At 40.6% G+C, this 18,435-nt stretch overlaps 1 protein-coding gene across 1 annotated transcript in view; it reads right to left on the bottom strand.

The window, feature by feature from the left end:
• Positions 1-18,435, bottom strand: part of LOC104081398 (LIM domain-binding protein 2) — a gene marked incomplete at its 3' end in the record, with an annotated part of 132,005 nt that overhangs the window by 39,659 nt on the left and 73,911 nt on the right. Inside the window, exon 2 of the mRNA XM_009584134.1 lies at positions 2,649-2,821. Coding sequence (XP_009582429.1) covers positions 2,649-2,684 — 36 coding nt within the window. The remainder of the gene's footprint in view (positions 1-2,648; positions 2,822-18,435) is intronic.

Raw genomic sequence — 18,435 nt, 5'->3', positions numbered from 1 at the left:
AGGTGGAGAACAGTTCGAACGCGGGGTGCTCACTGCTCTAGTGGTGAAGGCAAAGCTCGCCTCTGCCAATCTATCAGGAAATATAAATAAACATCGCTAACTGCAGAAAAACAGTTTGCCCACACATAAAGTTGGAGTGTCGGTAAACACAGTGAAAACAGAGACTTAGGAGGACTCCTAAAGCTTTCCTTTACCTGAAGAAAAAAATGAAGCATCTGCCAGGTAAAAACACGGTAGTTAGGGCTTCAGTCTCTTCTTTTACCACATTTAATTCATGCTATTGAACAGTATGCAATTCTTTACAGTACTTATTTATACCTCGATAAAACAATTTTAAAGTGTGTGACACTTTACAAGGACTCTTGCCCTCTAAAGACAAGCTGGACTATTCATAATGTTACTGTTAGGCATGTTCTACCCATAGTTGTTTGAAAAAAAATTGAAATGCCATTTTATATATTCATCCAATACTGCAGTATGGAGTGAGTTGCTCTAACTAGGAAAATGTCGAAATTAATAAAATGCAGCTGTGGATTCCTGATTCAATACATGATGAGAACAGTTTCAGCCCATTATATTAGAAGTTAGTGAACTTGTAGCTTACAAGCTGTGAAACTGAAACAGCTATTAACAAATATAGTTAGTTTGTATTTTGGCATTAAAAAAACCCTTTGTGGTAGTTTCACTGGGTGAAATTCAGGCATGATCTAAGGAGCTACGCAGTCCATTGTAGTGCTGCTTATTATGGGAGGTCTGCTTTGTTCCACCACCAATGCTGTGAGTTACGAGTTTACCTTTGGGTACAAGATCTGTGCCCTCAGTATCTCTGCTAGAAGTTACACACGCACAGCTGAGACAACATTCGGCTCTGACTTATTTCTAAGAGAGTAATATATTCTTTTCTCCCTTGTTCCACCAACTACTGTGTTTTATTTAAAATTTGCTCTAACACAGTCATATTTTAAACACACAGCCATTAAAAACCCCTAATTTTTCTCCCAGAATCCAAATCACATCCCCGCCTGAACTTTTCTACCAGGATACTGAGGTTTATGTTAGAATCCGCAACAGAAACGTCAGGGCTGAAGCAGGCCGTGCGCTGCCGGGGGTGCAGCACACACTGCGCACAGCAGGACGGTGCTACGGGAGGCGGCTGTGGCCCCCCTCACACGAGGTGTGCGCCCAGTCCCTGCTGCTGGTTTAGCTTTGACTTGCTGAATACTAGTCTCCTTTCCAAAGTAACAACACTGTAATGTGCTGTTACGGTAAGTAAAATAAACTAATTGAATGAAGAAAAGCGTGTTTTGCTTACTGATTCAAAAAAACCCCTTGTATTTGTTATTGCATTAAAGCTAACACAAAGGGAAATGACAGAAATCGTTTTAGGGAGCTACACAAAGAAAGAGTTAATGTACACCCTCGTCACATCCTCTGCACATGGCCAGCACGCACAACTCCTCGTAGCAAAGAGGAACATCTGGTCTCTTTGCATCTCTTTCTCTCTCTCTGATTGTGTCTGTGTAAGTCACAGCGGGCTGGAGTGGCAGAGCTGGAACAACGACACCATTAAATACACACCTCCCAGCTCACCAGTGCTCTGCACACCAGCGGCTTCCTCTCCCTCTTCTTTGAGCCCCACTCCGAGAGCCACGAAGATGTCAGGGAAGACACTATGAAGGGATGGGACTCACATACATGCTAAAACAGCATAAGCCATGTGGGCCCTGGTCACGATGCTGTCAACAGCTGGTGCCTGTTTTGACCCTAAAACCTCCACAGTCCTGCAGGCTAAGGGCAACACGGATGGGTTACCTCCTCCTGCGGCCCCTTTTCCTTTTGTGCTTTTCTCCACGCAAAGGTTAAAATTCATACAGATGAACAGGTACAAGATAGAAAATCATCATTTCCTGTTAAGTTACGAAAGGGTACATTTCCGTTTTGAAAATCAGTTTACTGATATTTTTAATATAAGAAAATTTTTATTTTAATTTGTATTTTCCACCTTTTTGGTACTGTTTTTTATGAAAATACGGCACTCAATTTAATTACAGGACTAGAAGTGGCCAATGCATGAAGATAATTCACTATCAATTACAAATATTGAATATTCACTAACTGCCTGATCCAGAGCATGTTTAAATCAATTGACTCCTTCCATTGACTTCCCTGCCCTTTGGACTGGCATCCTACTGTATTAAATCACTATTTTCCTAGAGATTTATAGTCCTTGGACAGGGTAAGCATCAAATGTAAAGCATACCATCCCAAATGGTAGGTACCAGCAATGCAAAATCTCATTGTTGCTTTAAAATCGAGCCCAGAGAAAAGGAGATGGGCAGGTTGAATTTAATTCACATACAACTGATGGTTCTGACAGCTGATGGTTCTGGCAACCTGGCATTATGTGCTTCTCTTGCAATCTTTCTGGGAGAATTGCAGAGGATGCCCACAGAATTTTCCAGTCATGTAATGAATATAGAAAATAGTAATTAAATGGCTTCAAGGGTTTTCAGTATTAGAAATAATCTCAGTCTACCAGAAAAATGCAACAGACAATATTTTTCACCCTTATATACACTGAAAAAGAAAAAAAAAAAACAATAAAAAAACCAAACCAACAACATGCTTTATTGAGTCTTCCCTGTTACCTTGGTAAACATGGGTTTTCCATGCTGAGTGACCATGGTGCATTGATCACAGTCCACTGTGATGGATGAGTTGTGGTATGACTCTTTTGAGTGCTTGAGAATGTAATACAGGTCTGTTACACCTCCTTCAAAGACAGTGCTAAAATAACGAGGAATGAGGGTCCTTCCAATTGCTGTGAGGAAAATACAAAGCAGAATTCAGCAAATGCTCTAGGTTATAAAATCTCAAACCATTTGCTAACAGAACATGAATAATTTTAAGAGCAATGAAATCAAACTTTCATTTAATGAATATAATACATGTTCTCTGTCTGCTGTAGAAATGATGTTGTGCCTGCTCCCATTGAAATCGATGAAAATGGCTTACTCCATTCAGAGGGAGTGGGCTCATCTTATTTAATCTTTTTACATTGATGGCGAGTTAGAGTCACTCTTGAAACCATCTGCAAGGTTTTTTGTCCCAAAGTAATTATTATACAGAAAGCCACATGGTGTCAATTATCATTGAAAGTTGGATATTACTCATAAATGTATAAATACAAGTGGTGAGCATTTACAGAAATATACTCGTACACCCAAAAAGGCAAAGCACATTTATATAGGGGGGTTGTGTACACATACATGTTTGTCTGTGTGTGGGCACACGTATATTTATATACACCCACCCACACATACACACACACATGTGCACACACACTCTTGATTGAATAGGAGGGCTACTGCTGAGAAATCAGAGTCCTGGGGATTGAAGGACCTGAGAATGCAATACAATATATGTTACACAATATATGACTACCCACAGGTCTATCTGAGATCTCTCTTTAGACCAGAAGTATTTATGTCATAGGCTAGGAAGTCTGAGCAGATGCCTGAACTAGCTTATATGCACCACTTAAACCCCAAACTATGGACTCAAGGTACCCAATTCTGCAACACTTACTCGGCCAAACTCTCACTGAAGTCGCGCCTCTCACTTTAATAGCAGTTTCAGGTAAGTACTACAAGGTCTAATTCCAAATACCTAACAGTAATAGTGAGCTTCTGGGTGTATTTCAGATGCACAAACTAACAGAAGCACTGACATCAAAGGTAATTACCCCGTGTGCAACTGATGTTTTCCTTCTCCTTTTTTACAGATAAATTTGTTTGTAACCACAAGCCTGCTATGACAGAACACTTCAGTTTATAATAGACTGATACTTCTGATACCGAATGACTCATTGCTTTGCATGCATTAATCAATCCACAGTAATTCTGAGTGGTGGATATATAAAAATTGCCTCCATTTTACAGAGGGAAAAACCAAGCGATCTAAACTGTGTTTTGGAAGAATGAGACAGAAAAGTCCCCATCAACAGGCAAGATTAGAGTTTATTAGTTCCTATTTCTTATTTGTCTATTAGGACTATGTGGTGACTCATGCCTCCCTCATTTGCTGTATACTTTTGAGAGTAATTTCTAAAAAAATTATTTTCATAGGAATTTTGCCAGCATACGAGCAAAGGCTCCTGACCCTAAAAATGTATTTGCAAGTGGGTGTTGTAAATTAAAAAGTATGTCGTTTTCACAGTAGTTCTGTGAAAACTGTTTCTGCTCTGTGCATTACAATGTGGAATACTGTATGTGCAGTCATAACGCACATTATATAATGGAAATATACAAATATAGAAAATTAGGACTTGTTAAAGCTTTTGCTGTAATATTAGATATTAATGTAATTTAATGTACAAAAATATACCACACTCTCTGGAAGTGGCTGACAATTCAATGAATAAATACGTTGAACGACTATTCTACAACTCTAGCTCCTAAAAAAAACCTACCCACTCACCATGCATATATTAATTTTCTACAGTCTTTTAATTTAATTTAGAAAAACTGAAGTCCAGTGTATCAGCATAGGACTCAACTCAGGCTTTAACTCAAATTTTTACATGTTGGTATGGTATATAGTAAAATGTGAAATTTACCCATCAAGTTAATTTCTTGCTCCCCTAAGGCTAATTAGTGCAAATTAAATTTCCTGCTAATCATCCTAAGCAGCGAATGTGTGATATGAAAATCCAGCAATCCTACTGATTGTGATAAACCTCTATTCACGTGACTTATGCACTGCATAAATATCTGGAAACTATTTTAACTGCAGTTTATAGACCATTCCCAAAGTAGCATTGTCATATGGTGTTGCTTTTTACCTTGTATTCACAGCTACAACATGTTAAAGAAGACTAGAAATACATTAAACACCTTATTCTTATTACTTTTCCTAGTAAGCATTATCTATGTTTGCCACAGAGATATGCTACTGTGAACAACAAAGTGCGGGACCAAAAGGATGAAGAGGAATAGAGGTGCACACAAGAATATGCCCCATGGAACCTGGTTTTCAATGACAGGTGCACATGCAGACCTTGTCTGTCTGTAAAACTGAAAATAGCTAATACAAATGTCCAGCATAAACAATTATAGCTAATATTCACCTCCAGAAGAAACGTTCATGGAAACCCGTATTAATAAGCAGACCTGTCCTTGGCTCACCATGTTGCCTTGCCACAGAAGACTGAAGTGGTTTCAAGGTTTTGGTTCTTTTCCTGAAGCACTCAATAGCTTAAAAAGATCATTTCATTTCTAGGATAAACATGAAACTCTCTACAGCGGTAACAAAGCTTATTTGTGCAGGACAGAGTATTTCCAAGAACAACAAAAGGCTGTGGAAGAGCTCTTATAAAGTCTAGAGATCACCACAAACTTTGTGCATTTTAAGTGCAAAGGACATTTCCTTGATTTTTTCTCCTCCAAAACATAATTGTGTATATGAGCATTCAAGCACATATGTGTACGCACCCTCAGCTGTGCTGCACGCATACATACAATCCTTTCCTGGGCATAGGAATATGAACGTGGCAAATGTGCTTTTCCTTCCCTTCTTGCAGTAGATGGACATGCTCAGGTGTGGATGTACACACTCCACCTGTGTCTGCCCCTGTACATCTCAACAGGATTTTAGCAACACCATGTACCTTCTGCCAGAATCAGCTGAAGGCTACTTCCTAAGAGGACTCCAAGTAATGTGAAGGCAGGATTGTGGGACAACTTGATACCTGTGGCCACTTCGGGATGTAGTTTAGCCATCCTTGCACCAGAAGTCTGAACTCACACCTTGCAGAGCACAGAGCAAGCTGTGCAGAGGCAGTTACAGACAATAATGGCAAGTATAGTCTAAATAGCATATGGTGTAATATCTTATCACCCCAACAGGGCTGAACGAAGCCTTATATGCTACTGCCATTGGAATTTCTTCATGGTTTAGAGCTTGGCTTTTAGTCCACAGAATACACTTTTAAGAATGTATCTCTGCATGGTTTTGTGGTGCTCCTCCCTCCCACGCCACACTTCCCTAAAGGAGCATCATACAGACACCCTCAGAGCCAGCGCACAGATCTTTGCCACAGGAGCTCTGAGAGTGAGTGTTTGCAGTAGCAGTTTGAGTATGGGGAGACTCTTGTAATTTCCTTTCCTGGTGTCAGGGCCCTGAGAGCACCCCTGCTCTGGGGCTGGGCTACCAGGCAGATTTTCCTTCCAGCTTCTCGGGGGAATCCTTGCCCAGCTACTGCAAGGCTTTCTGCCTACATCCTCGTGGAGTTCCCTGCAACCGGATCTCCTTCCAGTCCTGTCTACTGTCCAACTGTTGATCCTTATTCTTTCTCCAATCACTTTGCTCACCTACCCCCATGGTCCAATCCTCCATTTTCTCACCTTACGGTTGGTTGCTTTGCATCGGTTATCTTCCAAGACCACTGTTCAACTCCCAGTATTTCCCTGTCTTCTCTTCTCTCCCCCTCCTCGCATGCTGCCCCTTTTTTCTCTTGCTCAGGGAGGCTCATTAACCCTTCCCAAACCCACCCGATTTCCTCATTCTCCTTACTTAAGCAGGCGCAGCTATCTAGTTTCAGTCTCCCTGTTCTCCTCCACTCTCCCCAAAACACCAGCTTCATGTGCACTTTCTCAGAGCCCTTCCTACCCAGCCAGGCTGCCTCAGCTCCTTGTCCCAGGCTCCCTGCCTCAGCAGTCTTAGCCCTCCTTCTGCATCTTGATTTTGTGGGTTTTTTTCCCCCAAGATTCTCTCTCTGTCCTTTTCCCCACTCTGCCTCCTCCTAACAGCAGATTCTTTCTCCAAACAAACCCCAATCTCTCCTTCCTTCCTTCAGCTTCTCATCCAGCCAGGGACTAGGCAAGAGGACCTCTTCCTTCTGTGCCCCCCACCCAGCCAAACATCTCCCCGTTCCCCATGTTTTTCTCATTGACTTCCAATTCTCCTTTACTTACTCATCCTCCATCTTCTCCTTTCAGCTCCCAGTTACTATTTCTCTCCCCTCTCCCACATCAATGTCGTCTTGCCTGATTTATTCCCTTCTCTTTTCTGTCCTCCTCTTCCCTGTTCCTTCCTCTACACTCAGGTCAAGTTGCTTCCTTTGCAGGGCCACCTGGATCCCAGGTGCACCCGCCGGGAGCGCAGGAGAAGGAAGGGCCTCCTGCTCTCGCGTGCAGCACTGGCTGAGCCTTCCCCACGGGCTTTGCAGTGGAAATGTCCACGAGTCCACGTAGCCCTGAACTGCAACATGTCTAGTTACTCTTTGCAGTTGGCATGTGGATAGCCCCACTGGGCTCCTACGAGGAGCCTTACTATGTTCCTGGGAAAGGGAGTCCTTGGAAATTGTAGCTGTCAAACTCTAGTAAAGCCTGCACTGAGTACTTGAGAATGGGCGCTTTTTTCCCCCCAAAGATTTATAAATTTGCTAAATTCAGTCAGATTTCCTCTAAGAGGACAAAAGGGAAACCGCTGCCGCAAAGGAGAGCAACCATACTCCAGAGCATACAGATTCTTGGGCATTTAAAAAACAAAGTTGCAAGACTTTTGTAACACGGACAAAACAGTATTTTTCCATTTGCGGGGGGGAAGAAGAAATCCTTTTTAGCTTAAATAAAAAAGAACTAGCTAAAAGGAAAAACAATTTCAGCTTTATAGGGTCAAGTTTGGCAAAATTATAAATAAGTAGAAAGAAGGCCTTTTAATGGGACTTATCAAGCAATAGTAATAAGAGATCATCTGCCTGCAAGAATACATTGGAATAGCCATGACTGCAGATGCTGAGGCTCTGAGCCCAATACTCAGGCTTAGGAAAGTAGACATAGGTTTATACCTGCATCTATACAAATACTAACAGGCTCTTACAGTCATACTACCCAGAAAAGACCTTTTTACAGTGTGAAATGTGACACTCTGCATTGCAAGATACTGGATATACTAGAAGGAAAATTCACCATTCAGGCATTAATTCCAGGTGACTGGAATGCTGCTTTAAATTATCATTTTGTCCTGGGCAGCATCCTTCATCCCTAGCTGAGTATCTGAGGATCTACTATTTCCTATGAGAAGCGGGCACTGCCCCTTAACGTTTGCTTCATTTGTGCTAGCAAATCCCCAGATAGCAAAGCAAACTGACAAAGATCAGCTGGATCTAGCAACAAGTAATAGTTATTTATATGAAAATGTCTTTAAGAAGAGCATATCTGTAGTGACTGTTTTGCACAAAATATAATGCTATCATCTGCTGGAATGATGTACCTTTAGCCTATTCAGTGGTGTAACAGCTTGGCTACATGTGATTTTGTATACCTTTCCGGTGGATCAGAGACCTAAAAATAATTTTAGAATTGCGGTAGGACAGGTAGATTTGTGACACTCCCCCAAATATGAGCGGTCCAGAAATCAATTAATTCAATCAAAAGCAAGAAGCTTTGTAGGTGAGTAACAGTTAAATTACATATAATTTCTTAACAATCATTCCTGGTGAATTCTAAAGAAAAGATGAAACCATCTGACATATTAAATGGCCCAAGGCCTGCCTCTCGGGGAGGGAGGTCACGCTCCTGCTTTTTGGCCTGGGCATGCAATGATAATGATTAGGGTGCCCCTCTGTCATCCTGATCCTAGCAATCGTTATTTTCATGCTGTCCTTCCATTTATTTCTCCTTTTAAATATGTTTGCCTGAGTGTAAAATATTTTATTCTCTCAAGAATATGTTTAAGTCTGAAATTATTTTTCCATCCCAAATTGAGCCAAAAAGTCCAATGATCTCTAGGTGGGAATGGCCATAATTTGTGAAGGTCAGGGTTTTTGCAAGCCTCAGACCAGCTATAGGCAGAAAGCCAGTTAAAAAAAAAGTTTGTAATATAATTGTGGTACCATCATACACCATGTGGTGGTGATGGTACTGTTGGCTTTTTTTCCCTTCTTCCAAGGAAGAGTTGAATAAAATAGAAAGTAAACATGTTTTTCTAGTTCACAGGAAACTGGTACTATTTGTGGGCTAGGAATAGAAGAACACTTCCTCCCTTTGTGTCCCAAAGATAGGCTGTCAAAATCTCAATGCCCTCCCTACAGAATGAAGGTTCACGGCCTCTTTGCAGAAGCAGGGCTTGCTAGCAAACCCCTCCTTGCTCACTGAACTGCTCATGTGTTGCCTTTACAGTAGAAGCTCTCAGGGGCAGAGTCTTGGATTTAGCATATACATATACACCATGTAAGATAACTGCCAAGTTGTTACAGAAGTGAAACAATGGAAGTGTTAATCAGTGAAATAAAAATATTGGTTTTATTGCTTCCAGGCTGGTTTTTGCAGCTCTGAATCCTGTCAAGTCCTATGTCTTCAATTAGAGCTAGGATATAAAATAAGTAATAAAACAGACACAAATATAAAAACATAAAATATAAAAAGCCTTTTAAAGTTCCACAGAATCAGCAAGAGAATGAAAAAAACCACCCTGTGCCTATAGCTTAAAGGAGCTCTGTCTGGAAGCTCTGGTGTAGCCTGCAGCTGATTATCTCATCAACATGCTATAGATGGGTTTGAGGAACTCCACTGGTTGGGGCTGTGGGTGTTTGTGGCTCCCAACACAAAATGTTGAGCTGTCCTGTAAAGCGCTAGGCAGACCATGAAAGTCTCTTGCTTGAGAGATTATGACAGTTGGATCTCAGTAATTAAATGGAGATGCTACCACTAACTCTCCCTCAGCCAGATGTAAGGACTAGGGAAGCCAGGAGAAGACTTCCCCTTGATTACAAATGAGCTTTCCTGAGCACCGCAGAAGAAAGCCTCAGCTTTCAGTTAATTGTTAATTGACATCTCTGGGCATGGCTAATTGACATCTGTGTGGGCCAGCGCTTGGCACGTTCATTTACGTTTGTTTTTGTAACTGAGATAAACAAATCAGTACACACAAAGGAAAACTTCATGGAGTTACATAGTGATGTCATTGCTGTTACTCTGCCTATAGTTCTATTTGCCCAAATTTGTCCCAGTGAAATAGCATGCCAGGTGTGTTCCCTCCCAGACACAGTCCATCTGGCTGGGACGTGAAGGGAGGGATCCCTCCATGAAGCTGCAAAACAGTAAAGCTCCAGTTTTCGATACTGTGACCTGCTCTCTGGAAAAGCTGCAAGGCAGGCTGCTCGTGGGAATGCCCCCCCACCTTTGTAAGACCTTATCTGGTGAGTGGACTCAAACCCAAACAGCATGAATCTGTCAATTCCCAGGAAAAGCTACTGTTAGATTTGATAGTATGGCACGAAAGGCAGTGAAAAGACAGTCTAATAAGTCCAATTTCTGTCTTAGAGATGTGTGGGCCATGTTGATTAAACCACCCACATGTATCCAAGGCAGAATCTGGCACATACAGACCTGTCCTTTTTTACTCCCTATCTAGTGGGTTAAGATTGGGCTCCTATCATTCAGACTACTTATAGAATAAAAATTTTAACATGTGATTAATTTCCACTTACAGGAAATTTCTAGTTATTTATACAAATTAAATAAAGTAAAAGTAAAATTAAAGTATGTAAAATCAAATGTATGATTTAAAATCTATTACAACAGTAGTAATAATAGTAATATACTACAGTATACTAGCATACTATTAATAGTAGTATACTAGTAATATAATATATTGTATTCAAACATTCAGAAAACATCTGTATAATGTACAGACATTACAGATTTTAAATTCCATGAAGTTTGGAAGACAGTGGAAGTCCTATCTCCATATTGCTAATAGAGCACAGCTTTTTGAGGAGTAAAATTAGCCATATATACATTCTTCCCATGTCCTTACAATTTTGTTTTTATCTTTAATGATCTACTTGGCACTTCATGGAAACTGGGGAAATCTAAGGTTTCCAAACATTTTGCCTTTGTTCTCAATTTTGTAACAAAACTGCAAAGTGGGATGAGTAACATGGATTCAGCACTGTGACTGAGTGACTTGAATCCTTCCCACATCCAGAACCCAATATTTTGGGGTATTTTTGTTTTGATCCATGATACTTTCATAATATCTGCAATATCTTATTTATTTTATGTCAATAACATTGCCTACAGTTAAAAGCTATAACCCAAAATACTAAAGCTTATAAAATTGTAAATGTCTAGGTTTCCCTCTCCAGTTCCTTCTATCCTGTGTAATTCAAATATTGTGTTAGGTTTGACTCTGTCTTTTCTCCATTAATTATTTCCTAACAACATTTTACCCTGTGAGGATTTGCCTGTATAATTTTTATTCAGTTGACAGTGTATTTCCTTTTCTCAAAAGTCTGTAACTAGCACTTCAATCCTCTAAAACATACTTAAGTCAAGAACAAGTAACAGAAACTTCATGACAATGAGACCCCGGCTTAACTCCCCACACCTTATGACCCTTATTCTCATAGACACGTAATCCGCAACTCAGTCTTAAATTCATCATATCTCTGAAGAAAGACAATATTTTACTATAATTCATTTTGGTAAAAATAGTCAGAAAACACCTATAAAAAGCTCTATGTGTCTCAGCTAACCTGCATCAGCATAGTTTTTCCTTAAGGCTCAGCCAGCCTACCTATTACAATAAAATTTCCTCCCAACCCTTTCCTTATTATACTGGCAGCACACTACCAGTCTTTAAAAATTGCTCACCACAAAATTCAGAGTCTTCAGATCTAGAGTATTTCAGCCTCAGGTTAAGACAGTGTGGACCAGGGGATGTGGAGAGCGAGCGGTAGAGTCCAAGATCCCTTTCACAGGATGGCAGCTGGGCTTGGAGGGCACCTCTAGGGATCATCTGGTCCAACACCCCACTCAGAGCAGGGTCACCTGCAGTGGGTTGCCTAGGACTGTGTCCAGTCGGGTTTTGAATATCTCCAAGGATGGAGCCTTCACGACCTCGCTGGGTAACCTGAGCCAGTGTTTGACCACTCTTCGAGGAAATTGCTTTTTCTTACGTTTAAATGGAATTTTCTGTGTTTCACTTTGTGCCCAATGCCTCTTGCATTTCACTGGGCAACACTGAGAAGAGTCTGGCTCTGTCTTCTTTACTCCGTCCTCATCATATCTTTACACACATTGATAAGATGCCCCTTCTCCAGGCTGCACAGTCTCAGCTCTCTCAGCCTCTCCTCAGGGCAGACCCTCCAAGCCCTTAATCATATTCATGGCTCTTCTCTGGGCTCGCTCCAGTACAACCATGCCTTTCTCCCAAATGGTTAGCCCAAACTGAATATCCTACTCCAGGTGTCTCACCAGCACCAAGGGAAGGATCACCTCCCTCAAACCCTCCCTGATGCAGCCAAGGAGGCTGTTGGCTTCTTTGCTGTAATGGCACGTTGCTGGCTCACAGTCATCTTGAACTCTCAGTTCCTTTCCTGCAGGTCTCATAAGCAGCACCTCAAGTTCAAGCACAAATAGCAGAGCACCGGCCCTCCACAGTTCTGTACCAGCTTCAAGCTTTAAGTTGACAACACTTTAAGAACTCAGGGAGTCTGCTCACTGATCATAAAATGAAAACGCAGAGCCCATACAGTTTGTTTTTTAAACAACTGAACTAGGTTTCTAGTACTACAGAGCAGGCCAGACCCTTACCCCACATTGAAAAATTCAGAATTTCTCATGGCAGGCACATTTCTGAGGAAGCCTATGGTCTAAGCTGATTTTTTAGGCTGGAAGGGAGAAGTGTTTGAGGGGGTTACCCATATTCTTTTTCCACAGACAAAAGACATACCTTAGATGAGGAAGCTCCAGTTTTAACTGTAAAACTTCCACATCTCATAAATCAAAACCATCACTCCCCAGCAAAGACCTACACACAAATATTTTAGCAAAGAGAATATTTATATTTGCATAAAAATTCTGCACTCTGAATGCAAATAAAGCCAGAACAAATGGTTTTCCTGGTTGCAGTATACAGCCACTCTTCTGTGCTAATAATTGTTTGAAGAAAGAGTATTTCAGTCAACTTTGTTCAACAACTGCAAAGGAGAAAGTTTTAAAGGCAAGCCAAAGAGGTTATTCACAGCTGTATGACAAACCACTGTCAAAACATAACAAACCGCAACCAAACTCAAGCAGAAAATGACAAAATGTAAGACCATAAAAATGATGGAAATTGTGCAGGACAGGCATTTTAGATGAACAAATGCAATCTGTATCCGCACAAAGGACCAACACAGCACAGAAAATGATACCCAGAAAAGTCGTCTCAAGAAATAAAGGCAAAAACATAAAATTCAAATGACAGGACACCAAAAGGAACAGACAAAAACCAGGCAAACCATCCAGTTGTATTAAATCAAGCACCCCTGACCCCTGACTTCATCTGACCTAGCAGAATACTAAACACAGCATGAAACAAAAGATTATGTAAAAAGCACAAGCAAAATGACATTAAGACAGTCGTATCCATGGCCATACCCTCACTGCCACAATTCTTTTATGCAGGTACCCAAGCTGGTCTGGGGCAGAACCTAGACAGAGAGCTCAAAACCAAAGCTGAGCTGCTGCAAAAAACGGGTTCTGCCTTTCTGTGGCATGTTCATGCTGGTGGTGGGTTAACTGACCAACGCAGCCATTTCACAGCAATCGACTCGATCAATCTCTTGTTGATCTGAATCCAAACAGTTCCACGAAAATCAAGCAAGTCACTGGAACCATACCAATTACCACCTGCAAGGAATTCGGCCATTATGCTGAGGATTTTCCCCCCCTACAGATTGTATAAATATTCAAGCTATTGCTATGAAAGCGTGTAGGAAGATCTGTTGTGCTATATTTGCTGGTGCAAAGTTGTTCTGAAGACAGATATCTACAAACGTAATTCTACCAGTTTCTGATCCTCACTTTCTCCTCTGAACCATGTTGAGATGGGAAGCTGAGGCAGAAAAAAAAAAAATCTTACATGTATTCTAGAAATACTATTAAACATTTACAGCCTATATGAGGGAAGAATAAACAACTGACAAAGTACTGATCTGAATAATGCATAGGTTCCTTTCACCCTTAGAAACATTAAAAGAGAAGCTGTGAGTGACTGAGACAGAGTACCATGGGTAGTGGATAGCTTTTTCACTTCTAAAGCTCCTGATTTACATCCAGGCAAAAACAGCAGCAACATACAACTTTCATTAGCTGCAACTCTGATAAATCCTATTTTTGGTTTCAGTCCAGTTTGTATCTGCCAGAATAGCACCTCACACCACCACCACCATGCCTCATGAGCAGCCTGAGGACACCATTCCTGATGAGAAGCCTGAGGACAACTGCAGGCTGCCGGGACCTCACGGGGCTCAGCTCAGGTGGAATTTACCTTTCTTGGATGCTTTCTGCAGCTCTCCACAGCTCCATTCTACTGAGAGAAAGCTACTAACAGTACTTATGCCAGCTAGTTTAAGTTAATTAAAGCTAATCCTTCGTTGTGGTTACCACAGTGTAAACATAACCATGAATGTATCTGTAAAACATATTGTAGGGAGACACCAACTTGCTCTACTAACACTCCAAGTAACCCAAAAGCTTGGATCCCAAGTTTGCATAGCATGGCATCACGTCTGAGCAAGTAAACCCTGTGAAGAAGCAGGGCTCCGAACCAGATGAAAATGGCCACACAGCATCTGGCCAGCTTGGAGTGCAGGCAGAACAGGCTCGTATAGGCATTTGCCATATAGCGTAGCTGACCTCCTCAACACTGGAAGACTTCTTTTCATGGCAAGACTGAACAGGTAGGCAATGTGAAGGATAAAGATAGAACCTTCCCTGAACACAGGACTTCGTGCTCAAGCATTGTCAGTCAAGCATCACAGCACGGTCCACATTCAGGTGAAAAATATCAGAGGTGAAATGTGTTGATACGTGCATCAAAAGGGACATAACATAGTGGGGAGTGTGTCTGGAGAACTGGTGGGAGGTGAGGTGTTATGGTGATATGATAAAAGATACACACAGCATTCTCAAAATCCTCAAACTGCATTGAGCACATGTGGATTGATAACCAGCATGATTTTTCTGGTAATTTTATGCTGTAGATGTATGAACAATATCTCACCAGTGGATAATATCAGTTGTCGGTTATATACATGTTTTATAACAACCAGAACACTCTTTTTCAAAAAGCCGTTGGTGGTTGGCTTTGATTTCTTTTTTTCTGCAGCAAAGCTTGCTTTCCCACTCTCTTTCTCTTTCAAGCTCATGGAAGCTAACTGCAGAGAAGGTAAAAAGGTATTCAACACGCTAGACAAAATAATTAGGAAAATATTTGACCATTTAAAGATGTTTTGGTGGTTTTAAAAGTGCAGCTTGTTTATTACCCTTAAAATGAAGGCAAGTGCCCTGTGTTCAGCTATACAAATCAGATGTCTGACAAAATAACATCCAATAATAAAGAACCACTTTCAGAAAAGGGCAAGCAATGTAACAGGTTTATAAGCTTCAGTCAGAACACACGTTATACGTAGCTTTTAATAAAATTTTATGCAGCAAGTAATGCAGAATGCTCTTAACTTGAAAAAGGTAACATCAGTAATAAGTGCTGTAACAAATCTGTGCTGAAGTTGAAATGGCCTCTTCCTAGGTTTTCTGTCCTTTTAGCTGTATGATACATTTTTTCCACATTTCACAGAGAGTCATTATATCATCTTCTTGATATATTTTTGCTTCAACGACTCACTGTGATTTCTGGAACCACTACAGGTAAGATGCGGTTCCCGTGACAATGCTGAACGGCCTCTGTCAGGACAGCTTCAGGGACCCCCTGAACATAAAATATAACAACCACCACACAGGATCAGGCCAAAGGCGCACCCAGACCAATACCTGTGCCTGACAACAGCCAAACTAAAAATCTAAAAAAAAAAAGGAAAAAAAAAGGACAAGTGTGACATGATCCTTGTCCTGGACCATCATATCTGCTTCCAAAAATGAACAGGTGGGAAGGTACAAAGGTGATGGTTGCATTCAATTACACATGGAAGTCATGGCTATTAATAGCTATTAACATCCAAGTACAATGAGATCGTAGGGAACCTTATGCTCCAAATATCAACCTAACAACTCTTAATTTAATTACAGAAAAATATATACAAACTTTATGATCCCAGACTGGAAACATATAAAAAAAATTCTCTTGGAACGTATTTTCTTACAGAACTGAAGAAATTCAAGGTGGGAAGTTCTTCTCTAAAGGTTTTGGAATAACATTTACATTGCAGCAGTGTTGATAGGGTTAGAGTGCAACGCTGCCAATAAGCATCCCTACTGACATCAGGGAGAATCCAGATCGATAACTTGATGTTCTGATATCTTAACATGAATATGACTATCATCTAATTCAAAATATTTCTTTAACAAATTAAATATTTTTTTTTCAAAATCTACCACATTTGAAAAATGTACAGAAATCACCTAATGTGGGAAAACCAGTTTAATTTGGTATCTTTCACATTCAGTACGGTCAAACACGACTCTGAATAAAAAAAAAAAAAGATACTCCACCTTGCAATGTAAACATGGAAATATGGTGCTGTATACATACACATTTGAAATATCCCCCTGGCTTGCAAATAATTTGTACATATTTCACAACTAAGAATATATTTTTTAACAGCAGCATTGCAAACTCAGCTCAGGATCTGGAAACAAATTTGTGTGGCGATTACTGCAGTGAATAGTTAGCTGACTTACTTGTTTACAAAGCCTAACACCATATAATAGCAAGTTTGGTAGGAACCAATTCATACTTTTGTTTTAAGACAAATAAAAAAGGAGCTGGAATAAAATGTAGAAAATGCCAGTCCACAATTGTTACATTGTGGGCATCCATTACACAGAAGAGTAATAGAAAGTAACACTCCTACGAAGTCATTTTTTCACCATAACCACAGAAAAATATCTCTGCCTAAAGTCAGTCTTCCTTCACTACACTCATACATGAATACTTTCAAACTATTTCTCCCCCTTTTGATACTGATCTTACTTCAGACATTATTCAAGGACAAATCCTGGTCCCTCACGGATCTCCACGTAAACAGCAGGATTAATTTTCCTTGCATAATGATAAGGAGAATTGAAGAAAATTATCTTCATTTTGTGAAGTTAGTCATCTAAGAGGCAAGGGCAGAGAGGAGTGCCGTACTCTGATGCAGGATAGGTAGCTGCACCATTTCTCCTCCCTATGTGTCTGAATCGTGTCAATAAAGCACACTGCGTGCAACTTGAAAGTCTCAGAAAACATGGGCTTTGCTCTGCAACTACTCACTAATACAAACTGAATTCTGTAAACTTTTTTTTCAGCAAAATTGTGGATTAATTCAAAACTAAAATGTCATTTTGCTACGAAAAATAGAAAAGGAGGAAAAATCGCCCACAGTGAGGCATAAGGAAAGCAATTTAGATGAATAAGAGCTGTTCCCAGACCTCTGCACAAACCTTGGACTGAACACGACATTTAAAATTTTTTTGGATCAGCACTCTTGTATTTTATACAGTACTTTATCCACATCCCTCCTATCCTCCTATTCCTAGAATCAGCACAGATAGAAATATAAATTAAAAGGTTATTCTTGCATACCTCACATCTGGTTAGAGTTAGGAAGTGCTAAAAATCATATAAGGGAGTTTATTCTCGCAGGCTTTTGAGCCTGAAATTCTTGTTGTTTCCTGCCTTTGCAAGAACTTTGGAGGCTTATGGTTCTTAAAAAGGGATGGCTATTTTGTTTGCCATTGGAAAAGAGTGGAATTACTTTGATGGTCTGAGCTATGGCTTGGAACTTACAAATAACTCATTAAATATTTGAATGTACGCAAGTTAATGTAGAAAACAATTACAGCAACCAATGTGATACTATAGACTCTCCTCCCCTGGGCTTTGTACCCAGTAGATGCCCACACTGACTGCACAATATAACACAATGCATGTCACATAACTGCAGAAAAGATTCATGGGGTGGTTTGGTTTTGCCACACCATGCAACTGAGTCCCACCTGTTACGGCAGATGAAACTCGTATCAGTTTATAGGGACCTATACTTCTGAAAGAAGAAAATATCAACCCTTTCTTCAGTATGTTCTTTGTGTCTACATAACGTGCCCACTCCAGGAGCAATAAATATTTAGCAAAGTGATGCCTACACTCACGTAATATCCTACTGGGGTGGAACAGGAGCTTCTAACCATACGCACATTGTGCTGGCAAAGCAGCACAAGTTTGATTCCCCACAGCTATTCCCATGAGGTGGTGTGCAGCGTAATCACAGGCAGTGCCTCTGAGTGACATTTCTCACCTTTAATTTCTCCTAAAAATCCGCCACTTCCGAGGCAGATGGCAGGTTACACCCCCAAAGAGGCAACTTCACAGGAAGCCTTTGCTCTGCGTGGGGATGCTGCGTAGGGGAGCTGAACTTTTGCTCCTCCTCTGATATTTCCACCT

Source organism: Fulmarus glacialis, unplaced genomic scaffold (genome assembly GCF_000690835.1).
Source record: "Fulmarus glacialis isolate BGI_N327 unplaced genomic scaffold, ASM69083v1 scaffold12338, whole genome shotgun sequence".
In the NCBI taxonomy this organism is placed as follows: Eukaryota; Metazoa; Chordata; class Aves; order Procellariiformes; family Procellariidae; genus Fulmarus; species Fulmarus glacialis.
This window is presented reverse-complemented; position numbering and strand designations above follow the sequence as displayed.